The sequence below is a fragment of the Acanthochromis polyacanthus genome, chromosome 8 (assembly GCF_021347895.1).
Source record: "Acanthochromis polyacanthus isolate Apoly-LR-REF ecotype Palm Island chromosome 8, KAUST_Apoly_ChrSc, whole genome shotgun sequence".
In the NCBI taxonomy this organism is placed as follows: Eukaryota; Metazoa; Chordata; class Actinopteri; family Pomacentridae; genus Acanthochromis; species Acanthochromis polyacanthus.
Genome location: NC_067120.1, coordinates 23,301,563 through 23,313,224, shown reverse-complemented (window position 1 = coordinate 23,313,224; position 11,662 = coordinate 23,301,563). Strand labels below are relative to the sequence as shown.

The following is an 11,662-nucleotide window of genomic DNA, read 5'->3' as shown; positions in this document are numbered from 1 at the left end:
TTGTCAGGTCCTGCAGCCTTGCTGGTGTTAGTCCTTCTACATGTGATTGTATTGGGTACATATTGTTATGTAGTTACCAGGAGGTTATGTAATCACCGGAGTTTGTTTGTCTGTCTGTGCATGTGTGTGTGTGTGTGTGTGTGTGTGTGTGTGTGTGTGTGTGTGTGTGTGTGTGTGTGTGTGTGTGTGTGTCTGTTAACAGCATAACTCAAAAAGTCATGGACGGATTTTCACCAAATTCAAGAGTAAGAATCGATTAGATTTTGGAGGTGATCCGGATCACCGTCTGGATCCAGGATTTTTTGAAGGTCGAAGGACAATTGAGAGATTCTTACTCTTCCGGACATCCTGTAAAAATTTGGTGAAAATCCGTCCATGACTTTTTGAGTTATGCTGTTAACAGACAGACAGACAGACAGACAGACAGACAGACAGACAGACAGACAGACAGACAGACAGACAGACAGACACACACACACACACAGACGGACAGACAGACAAACAAACAGACACACGGCATGGCGGAGGTATGCGCTCTCCGAGTGCTTTTCTAGTTGGAAGAATGTAATGTAATGAAAGGATAAGAAAGGATAGTGGTTCAGATAGGTTTGTACAGAGTGTTCATATTCACAGCAACCTCTGAATGAGCCTTTTGGTGGTGGAGCAGTCCGTTGCTAAGACAATTACCCACCAGAAGCCCTATTTGTCATGATCAGGCAACATCAACTATTTGATTAACATGAGGGAAAAGTCATGGTCATGGTAGCCAAGCTCAGTAACTCTGTTTGATAAGGTGTAGAAAGTTGCCCTCATGGAGCAGACAGACAGACAATTCATCCTTGTCCATTCTGTCATAGATTAATCCTTTGTATGCATAGTTCACAATGACCTCCTTCTTGTTCCAGATTTTCACAAAGGTCTCAGTACATCTTCTTCCCACTACATCAACATAGGTTAGTCTAAGCTGTAACGACAACTCATGCTGATCACTTGTTTGCACATTTGTCAGGAACTACTGTCTGAACGCCTTCTGTTTGGAGCATTGCAAGTGTCCACGGTTCATCAGAGCCTGGAAGTAAAGCTCTGATCCATTCTTTTTGTTTGAAATTGCCTACTAGAACGGTTTGATTGTTAGAAATTTATGTATTACACTATGATGTTCATAGTGTTTACGATATACTTTTAAGTTAGGCTTTGGTTTGTCTATGGTGTCTGACAGATCTGGTATAGTATGTACAGAAAATCTTGACTCCACAAAAATGTAGTCACTGACTTCACGGTTAATGAAGCATCAAAATTACACAAGTTTAAATTTTCTCAGGATGGAAATTATCCTGCTTCTTTGATTTTAACACGTGAGACACTCACTACAACACCACTGTGAACTCTGAGCTTACAGGACGAAGGTACAAAGAACCTTTTCAGTGCAAAGAGTGCCATGTCGAATCCCTTCAGAACCCTGCCATACAGATTTTTAACAGCAACTTCGTGAGATAAGATCTGTAAGTTGCAGAAACCATCAAAGAAAAAATGCGTGAGTAAATGAAAATGCATAATAACTAATCAAGTATTTGGCACTTTGAATTTATCTTGCCGGCTGTGGCTGCTGATGTTTTTGTGGTGTTGAGACATGCGTACAACAGAAACAGTGTAGAACACTATTTACAGTTTCAAAGATTTGGGAAATACAGAAGGGGCCTCTTTGTGTTGATGATGTAGATACATGAAGACAGGGACAAATAAAATCAATGGGTGGTCGTTCACAGAAGAGCACTGAATGCCAACATCACTCTTTAGAGTGCTTTAGAGATTCATGCATATGTCAAGCCGTATTTGTAAAGCCAACACTCACAAACTGCTGTATCTCCTTTCAGTCAGCTCTGCATGGTGCAGTGCATATATACAGTTCTCAGTGAGGCCAAACAGAAAAATGCGGTTTCTGCCCTAAGTTTTCTTTTTGCACTTCTTATTGTCAGGCAACTTCAGACTTCATAAGGTTCACTAACATGTGACAAATATATAAACCCTTGAAAGGACCAAGATTTGTTTCAAAAATACTTTATAAACTTTAAATTGCTCGGGGCCCCCGTATAGCTCAACGGGTTAAGCGGGCGACCCATGCACAGGGGCCTCCCCCAATGCATTGATACCTATTGCTTTTGCACATAAGCAATGAATTAGCTTCCTGCATTTAGGCCAGTCAGCCTAAGAAAATATGTAAAAAAAAGTGCCAACAAAACAAAATATGTTTTTGATTTTAGTAGACACAGTATTCCATATTATGCCAAGAACGCCAACTTAAAAGAAAAGACAACAACAAATGAAAATGAGTCAATGTGGAAAACTTCAAGAGTTTTCATCAAGATTTCTTCAAAAGGAGTAAAAAACCAATGTTATCATCAGATAACTTTACAGAACCCATATACCTGACCCCCAGAGCAAGCCGTAAGGCGACAGTGGCAAGGAAAACACCCTTATAACAGGGGGAAAAAAAACCTTGAGCAGAACCCGGCTTTTTATGTGGAGCGACCCATCTGCCTGCTGGCCGGGTCAAACTGGGTTTCATGTGGACTGCGACCAGGAATGGAAGACAAAGAGTGTGTTAGAGTTATTAGCTTGTTACGCACGCCAGCTCTGCTTTCACTTAGTGGCAGATTTCTTTTTCCCTTCCCTCTCTCTCTCCTCAGGTGGGCAGGTGCACAGCATGTGATGTGAGGACAGGTGCTGCCAATGATAATCAGTGGAATTGGCAGCCAAGTAAGTAGGAGCAATCATCAGTCTACAGTTACCTACCATAAAATACAGATCCTGCAATGGGCTCGTCGCTGGATCATTGAACTACATAGTCAGTGCTGACCTTAGTTCCCTTGTTACTCCTGCAGCTCATTGTTTTCTCCAAGTCTGGATTTCCCACCTGCTCGACCGTCCACCCGGAGTCTTGCTCCACACCACGGTCTGCCTGAATCCCTCCGTCTTCTGTTGGCCCTTCACCTTTACCCTGCCAAGACAGCCACAGTCCAACCGACTCCCCCCGTTCTTGCAGCACCTGTCCAGATTCCGATCCCTTCCAAGCTACACCTGACCCACCAAGCTTCTACGGTTCCCCTCTATCCAAGTCTGTGTACAGCTCAGTTCCCCGCTTGCCTTTAAGAGCCAGTCAGTGTTTGTACTTTTCTACTTTGTTACTCTGAGTCAATGTTCAGTATGCAGCTCTGCTACTAGCTTTAGCCAGTCATGGGTAAGAATGTGTTTCCTGTTTCAGAGTTACCGGGTAACTTTTGCCTAACACCGAATTCTCCAGCTTCCTGCTTTAGTTTATCTGGGTTATTCTTGTGTTTTACTGTTGCGGTGTTACTCCATGGGGACAACTTGTTAAATTCTTTATTTCGTGAACCAAGTCCGGTTAATGTTTCTCGCTGCTCCACTAGGAGACTCTGTTGATCCTGAACTCTAGTTTTTCCACTTTCATTTGAATGACCTTTTGTGAGGTCATTTCCTGTTGTGACTAAATAAATCATACTAAAACTCCTACACCTGCTTGATGTGAGTCTGTGAGCCCCGGTATCTGTAACACAACCTCAGAATTTTCCAATTTAGAGCACCTTAGACAAGAGCTCACGTCAATACTTCTCAGATTATTGATTTCAGAAAGTAAACTGATGATTGCATGTGTGGTTTCAAGCATAGACGAGGAAGTGTGATGATGCGTGTGTTTGTTGAAATTAATTCAGAATTCAAGACAACACCGAATAAATTGAATTCAATTATATTTATTATATATATTAATATATATATTAATTATATTTACCCATCTGCCTGCTGGCCGGTTGAGAGGGACAGAAGAGGTAGAGAGGTCGAAGGGTAGAGTGGTGGAAAGGGGGAGGGATGGGAGAAGAGGAGGGTGGGGAACAAGGAACATAACACACAATTGGATACATGCACAATAAGCTAGACGATACATACAAAGTACAAGCTAACATCAAAATTGATTCATAGTTTACTGTTATGGTGTACAGCTCTGGCATTAAATATACTACATATATAGCTGGTAGTAAAATTTAAGCAATATGTAGATGAGCATATCAAGTATAGTGAGGGTGATGCAGTCCGACTATTGGCTACCACAACAAAATAATTCCATCTAGTGTTAGCTTAGTGAAACCATAAGTAGCTTTTCAACAGGACAAAACCAAAACGCATCTGCCAGGTTTTGTGAGGACTGTTTGTCCAAGGAGCAGAGTTATGGAGTGCTGCAGATAACTTGGCCTCCACCGTCACCAATCTAAACCCAACTAAGTTGGAGCATAAAGTTAAAGCGAAGCAGTCAACAAATGATCAGCATATGTGGAAATGGTTTCAAAACTGTGAAAAAAAACAAACAAAAAAAAAACATCCTGAATGATGTCCTCATGAAGCTGCTTGAGAGAATGGAGATTGTGCAAAACTTTACCACAGCAGAAAGTTTCAACTTTAAAGAAGGAAATTCAAAACACAGATTTGCACCCTTTATTCATACAAATGTGTTACTTCATAGTTTTGATGTCTTCAGTTTTGAAAAGACATCAAAAAAGGTAAGCTTTGGTCTATTTACCGAGGTTAAATCAGCCTATTTCACACAACTCTCCATTTATTTCCAACAATCTCAAATATTTTATAACTTGTTCAATAAATGTTTTTTTTGTGGTCACAACTGTCCTTTTCAAACTGTGTTGAAATTCAGCTGCCTCTGAACCTTTTCTCAATGACTGTTGCTCTCATGACAAGTCTTCCTAAGATGCCATGACAGCAAAGTGAATTGATTTTGCATTCTCTTTTCTAGAAAAGGAGATCCTATTTACCATGCAGGACAGTTGTGTTAAACATAGTATTCATGCTTGTTTTCGCCTACCCAGTGTGTTCGATGCCCGAGTATGCACGGCCAAACATGCTCCAGAGAGGTGCACATTTGGGTCAAGCAAGGTTTCAGTTGTGGATAAATTTCAAAGCTTACAATGATGGAACTAAGGCTTTAGGTTTAGCACCCAATTGTCATGCAACGGGGCGGGTGAACCCAAGCAGCAGGCAGGCAGGCAGATAGATGAATAAATAAGGCTTTAATCTATATACAAATTAATGAACAGAAGGGCACTCAGGGAAAGAGGCACGGGGAATTAACAGAATGGAAAAAAGAAACTAAATAGAACTAAAGGCGGACCCGAAGGCCGAGTTAAACTAAATATAAAACAAAACTAAATTACGGGAGTAGGGAGACTCACAGAATGTCCAAGGGTGTGAAAAGGCGGAAGCGGGCAAAACGGATGGAGCAGATGAGAGATGTGGCGAGGGCAGGGAAACAGGTAAATAGTCCAAAGGGGAAATTGAGTCCAGGAAGCAGCATGCAGGAGACAGGGAGCGGTGTGCAGGGTTAAGCGGAGTGTGTCATGGCTTGGATGATGGAGCAATGAACCAGCAGTGAGCTGTGCAGAGAGTCAGGCTTAAATACTGCATTGATTGTTGATTTCTGCCGGCTGTGCTCTCTGCACAGCCGCTCGTCATTGCACTGATGAGCCGGCTCGTTTGGAGCAAGAGGGGCGTGACACCAATACCACTTGGGATCTTTTGAGAAACTGAAGGCTACAGACATTTTTTGTCTTTTCAAACTTAGCTACAAGATGTGTATGTTGCGGTGCTGCTTCTTGTAAATGTGTTCTTGGTATTAATTAATGTATTATTAATCACATGGACAGAGAGAGAGAGACATTTGTCATATATTTTTGGTTGTCATTTTTTGTATTATTTTTGAAATAATTGACTTGTGATAGGATGTCGGTGCCTGTAACAGAAATAGGATGAGGTTAGTGAAATAAGGGTTTTGAATAATGAACTGCCTATTCAAGTATAGCAATAGACATATCTAAGTTATCTAAGTGAGTTGAGATTAACCAAATTAGTCACTGGCAACCTGGTGCCAGTAATGGAAACTGCAATAAGTTGCTGCAAAAAGGCAAAAATGGAGAAAAAAATAGTAATGGAAAAGCATGAAGAAGCTGGAAAGAGGAAGACAGCCAAATCATTAACAGGCAAACCCAGTGTTGGGAACAAATCAGCATAGTGTGCAAAGAGGTGTTTCAGAAGATTGAAGATAGAAGATAGACTACACATCATAAGCAAAATAAGCTGTCAGTGCCAAATCTGAGCATCCCAACTTCAAACAAAAACACCTCATTAAATGAAATGACGTAAGAAGACACACATTGGTTACTCACAAACAACATGAGTTTCTTGAATCAAGGCTGGAATTGCAGTATGGACTCAGTAGCATTTTTACTCCGGTACCATCAGTTGTATTAGTACCTGGAAACCTGATGTCAGTAGGGAGTTACTGTGGTGAGGATAAAATAACTAAATTAATAACTGCAAAACACAATATGGTTATAAATGTTAATGAACTCTTTATCGGTGTCTTTTTCGTACTAATTCCCTGCCAACCTTTTCTGTAAGTAAGTGGTTGAACATTCCATTGGAGGAATCCTCCAGATGAATTGAAGAGGGAGGAGGGAAATCAATTGCTATCAGAAGAAGAGTTACCTCAGCCTGGTGGCATCTGTCTTGTTAGTGATCTAAAGCATTAAAAAAAGTAATCATCAGTAAACTTTTTAATAAAGTTTGCTGAAACACCGTGGCTTTGATTTTAAAGAACGCTGAACACTGAACTGAAACAAGAGTTAAAAACTTTTACGTTTAAACAACAAGATGTAAATAGCTTAACTTTAGTTTATTTGGTCTAATTTTGTTGGTTACTTTGTCTTGAAGTCAGTGAACGTAACACACACAGTACTTATGTCTCTCATGGAAACGGGAACAGAAATTAGCTGTATGGAACCACATTTTTAGGACCAACTCCCCCACCATGGATTTATGGTTATACAGCACTTGACATTCTGAGGTCTAGTTAAGAAAACTTGTCTCTTCTCTTCACTCGTGATGTTTTACATTTTTAACCAGGAGCCCTAATGAGGACTAAGAGGTGTATAGATAATGGGTGGATTAACGAACAGAACCAAAAATATGTGAGCACTGTAAACAATATTACTGGAAAACAATTTAAATACACAATGAACTTTTTTTTTAATCAGTGTTTCCTCATTAAGTTGACAGTAATATAGGAATGTGCTTTGTGCCGAATCACATTACTATTGCAGATTAGTACAGCATGTAATAGGTATAAAACACAATAATACTAATATACACTGTCGTTCAAAAATTTGGGGTCAACCAGGCAATTTTATGTTTTCCATGAAAACTCACACTTTTATTCATGTGCCAACTTAATTGCACAAGGGTTTTCTTATCATCAACTAGCCTTTCAACACAATTAGCTAACACAATGTAGCATTAGAACACAGGAGTGATGGTTGCTGGAAATGGATCTCTGTACCCCTATGTAGATGTTCCATTAAAAAGCAGCCGTTTCCAGCATTTACCACATTGACAATGTCTAGACTCTGTTTCTGATTGATTTAATGTTGTCTTCGCTGGAAAAAAAATGCTTTTCTTTCAAAAATAAAGACATTTTGAAGTGACCCCAAACTTTTGAATGGTAGTGTAAAACGAAAGTTGGAAAAGTAACAGGCAAGTTGTAACTGAGATTTGAAAATATAACACAAGCTTCTGACTATGAATTGAATGCACCATGACCCCAGGCTTTAGTGCTTTAGCAGCAACAGCTAATCTGAGATAATGTGAGTCAGACACAATGATCTGTTTGTGACATAATACAACCTATGATAATTATTGCTCTATCCTATCTGAATGTCAAGAACTTTATTGTGTCAGGTGGTAACATGGTAATGATCGTACCGCAGGTGAACTCCAGGGCTTGAACTGTCTTTTCTGAGTGGCACTTATTAACCAACCTCCTTAACTCAGAAACCATTGATAAATGAAGACTAGTGTGACAAATGAAAGATTCAAGTGACAAACGTGCTTGTTTACCCTCAGTAGATGTATCGTCACACAACAGCAGGCACATGACCGTAAGTCAGGGTAACTAAAGCTTAGCAGCAGACCAGAAATGTTTTAGAGCCGGAGAGACGATTACAAAATAACAGAGCCTCTCTTTTTTTCTTTTACTGTGATACTCAGTTTCCTTGGTGACGTGAGGCGGTTGATCACGTTGTCCCCTTTACATCTGCGGTCAGTCCGAGTTTTACTCCCACCGTGTGTGTTTGTGTATTTGGAGCCCACAGAGCCAACTGTACAGCACCTTGCTTCTTTTACCAGAATGCAGAAGATAGAGCTGGGACTCAAGGAGCAGGGGACGATCAATCCTGCATTTGGGGTAAGTTAAGAGTCACCTCTCTAAATTTGCAGTTTGACTTTGTGACACCAACAGAATTAAAGTGTCAAACACTGCTTGAGGGTATAAGACGACACAAAGTCCAACCCAAAGTCACACGCTAGTATTCTAACATGAAGAGTTTGAATTTGAACGGATTTCTTTGACCTATTGTTCCACATTTACTAGCCCAAGAAGGGAAAAAAGAAGTACAGTGTGAGTTTCTTACATTACAGCAGTTTGAGTGAAATATAAGCCACTGTGGAATGTAAAATCACCAAAGTCACCACGTGTTCCACAAAAGACAGCATATTTCAGTGCAGTCGGTTGCATGGTTTCAAAGTTTGTGGCGAGCCTTGAAATCACAAAATGTCAACCAAGAACCACGAACTGAATAAAGTATATTGAAGCTGTGGCGTGCGGTGTGTGTGTGTGTGTTTATGTGTGAATGGTAAAAACAGTGGACTGCATGTGGTGTGCAAGTGTACACAGCTGAGTGAAGGGCTGGTGTTTCTTTTTTCTCTCTTTCTGTGTCCATCAATGGAAGAATTTAGAAAAATATGAACAAACAAGCTTGACAGCAGATGAGTCAACATGTCATTCTGTCAACATCTGCAAAAGCATACATGCAAAGGCACAGGGCCTCAGTCATTATTTTTAACCTCGGATCGTATACTTGACACTTGCACACAAAGGCCCAACCTAAAATGAATTCAAATATGTTGAAATGGGGATTATGAAGCTCACAAATCCAGTGGAACGTGCCAACTTTATCATCCAGATTAAGTTTGCATTTTTCAGACTTTGATCATGCATTTGACAAAACTCTCTTTCTAGCATTGTGTGCTGTTTTTTCCACTAATGCTCAAGTATGTTATCCACAAGATGAGCCTCACATTAAGTCTACCTCTTCGTCTTTCTGGTGTATTTAAGCTCCATTGGGACCAGATTAAAGTACATTAAAGGCTTTTTATGAGCTCCATCCTCTGTGAGCTTAGAAGTTCAGGAAAAAAGAGACGGAGAAGGTTATGAAGTTATGGAGTCATTTGATCTGTACAGGGCACTTCATGCTGCATTTCTAACAAATAAAGGATGTGTCATTGTGCTGGCATATATATTTTTTCCTATGTTAGGTATAATGCCAGCAGCTGAGTAGCATATCTAGTGAACTTTTAAGATTTTCTGCAGTGTTGCTAAAAGCAACTTCCTGCAGATACACCCCCTGTCAAAAGTTTTAGGACACTGTCTCATTCAAATAAAGTAGAACCTGTCCTACAACTTTTGACAGGGGATGTATTTCATCATATGGATGTGATCAGGGCAGGACTCTGATCATACATGTAAAGTTTCAGGCAGATTGGAGCATGTTCAGGGCATTTACACAGCATTTGAAATTTCATGGCGAAGGATCAAAATTCCAGAGGCCGCCACGGACATGCCCTTTGACTTTGGAAAAAGATTTTAATAACTTTGGATCATTAAGGCCTCCTGTATGTACTGGCCGAATTTGAGGTGAATTTGAGTTTCCCCCTAGGAGGAGTTCGCTCTAGAAAAAAATGCAAAATGGGCAAAATCTGACATTCAACGCAAAATATCTCACTTCCTGTTGGGTTTGGAATGTGGCTGTCACTGACTTTTTTGTTCAGCCTGATGTGCTGCATGTGTGTACCAAATTGGGAGATACACCCCCTGTCAAAAGTTGTAGGACAGGTTCTACTTTATTTGAATGAGAAAGTGTCCTAAAACTTTTGACAGGGAGTGTAACTGATTCCAACCATGACAGCATGACAGGAAGCAAATTAGGATCCACATCTATAACAGTGGGACAGAACAATTCCAGCAAATACAATGATCCTGATTGTCTAAGATATTTATTGTTTAGAAAATGGATAACTTGATTTTTATGTTGTTAATCCGTGAAATCCATGACTTCTGCCTTCCTTTTTCCTTGTCCCATCTTGTTACTGTACAATACAGCAAATACAGAATTGCCATTTCTGGAGCACAAGAGCAAAAATGTTGAAAGGAAAAGTGAATGTGCTTTTGGCATTTTCCTGCAATACAGACAAGAGAGCGTTTGCTTGTCAGTGCGAGGGAAATCAGGCCATGCCGGTGCATTTAGGGTGTCTGGTGTCAATGAGCTAAACTCCAAAAACAAAGGCCAGCTTGATGGTCAAATGGAATATATTTACCTTTACAGGAACATCGCCACGGTACAGTGACTCTGACCTTTGAGCTCCACGCTGGTGTTGTTTTTAGTGTTGGTGATGGGAAGTTTTCTACTCATTTTAGCATTTTAGATTTGAAGCAGCAGTATTTCAAATGAAGCAAGAAAATACACTGCAGTGGACAGCTATGTTACCAGATATGGCACATACTATGTGTGTACTTGTGCATGCATGTTTCTCTGAGGAGTGTGCAAATCATTAAGTAGAAGGTCAGTCATCTGTTAATCTTCAATATGATTCACTCTACTCATTAAACACGTCTGAAGCCTTTAGTTAACGCAAAGATGTGGATTATTTTTGCCAAGTTCAGGATTCACAGTTTTTGAATGGAAATAAAACTGTCTTTCAAACCTAATTTTTACAGTCGAAAACATCTCAGTTTGTGTGGAACATGAGGTGAGGCAGGTCAGTGGCATCTTTGGCTACTAAACATGTTGGATATTCAGTGCAGAGAAACTGCTTTAACTATCAATAGCAGCAGGATTGAGAGTTCAGGTTCAGTGATCTTGTTTGAGGGGAAGTACACAATACATTGTGTAACTTAAGAAAAACAATTTCTTCAATTTCTATAATGCAAATGGAATTTCTGTATTGCTTCACAGTTTGTTTTTCTCTTGAACATCTTAAAAGCATTATTAGCAAAAGCTACAAGGTTGAGGGTCATCAGAAGAGCACAACAGTTAAGCAGTCATCTGTAAACAAAAGCACTTGTCTTCACTTTGTGTCACGGCATCACTGATCCGGTCCTTATGTTTTCTTACGTGTGCTTAACAGTCACTGACCTGAGTGGCCTCTTTACAATTGTTCTACAGCCCGAAAAATAATTCTTCGCAGCCCAACTTATCCGTTCATATCATTACAGCTGTGATGTGAAAGGCACGCATCTCAGCACATGATGCTACTCACAAAATAATCACACTGGTTAGCTTCAATGATGATTTGCCACACATAATCTGATTCATCCATCCATCCGTCTGTCCAGCCATCCATCCATCTATCCATCCATCCATAATTTCCTTTACTTAAGTGCTCCATTACAACTAAAAGTTCAACTTTGAAAATGTTGCTTAAAAGTAGATACTTTATTTAAATATAAACACTACCCTTCAAAAGTTTG

The 11,662-nt window shown here is 40.1% G+C and overlaps 1 protein-coding gene across 1 annotated transcript in view; it reads left to right on the top strand.

Annotated features, from left to right (window-relative positions):
* Positions 1-8,124: 8,124 nt before the first annotated feature.
* si:dkey-106n21.1 (solute carrier family 23 member 2) overlaps positions 8,125-11,662 on the top strand; it is a 102,180-nt gene continuing 98,642 nt past the window's right edge. The window contains exon 1 of the mRNA XM_051952637.1: positions 8,125-8,320. Coding sequence (XP_051808597.1) covers positions 8,264-8,320 — 57 coding nt within the window. The 5' untranslated portion in view covers positions 8,125-8,263. The remainder of the gene's footprint in view (positions 8,321-11,662) is intronic.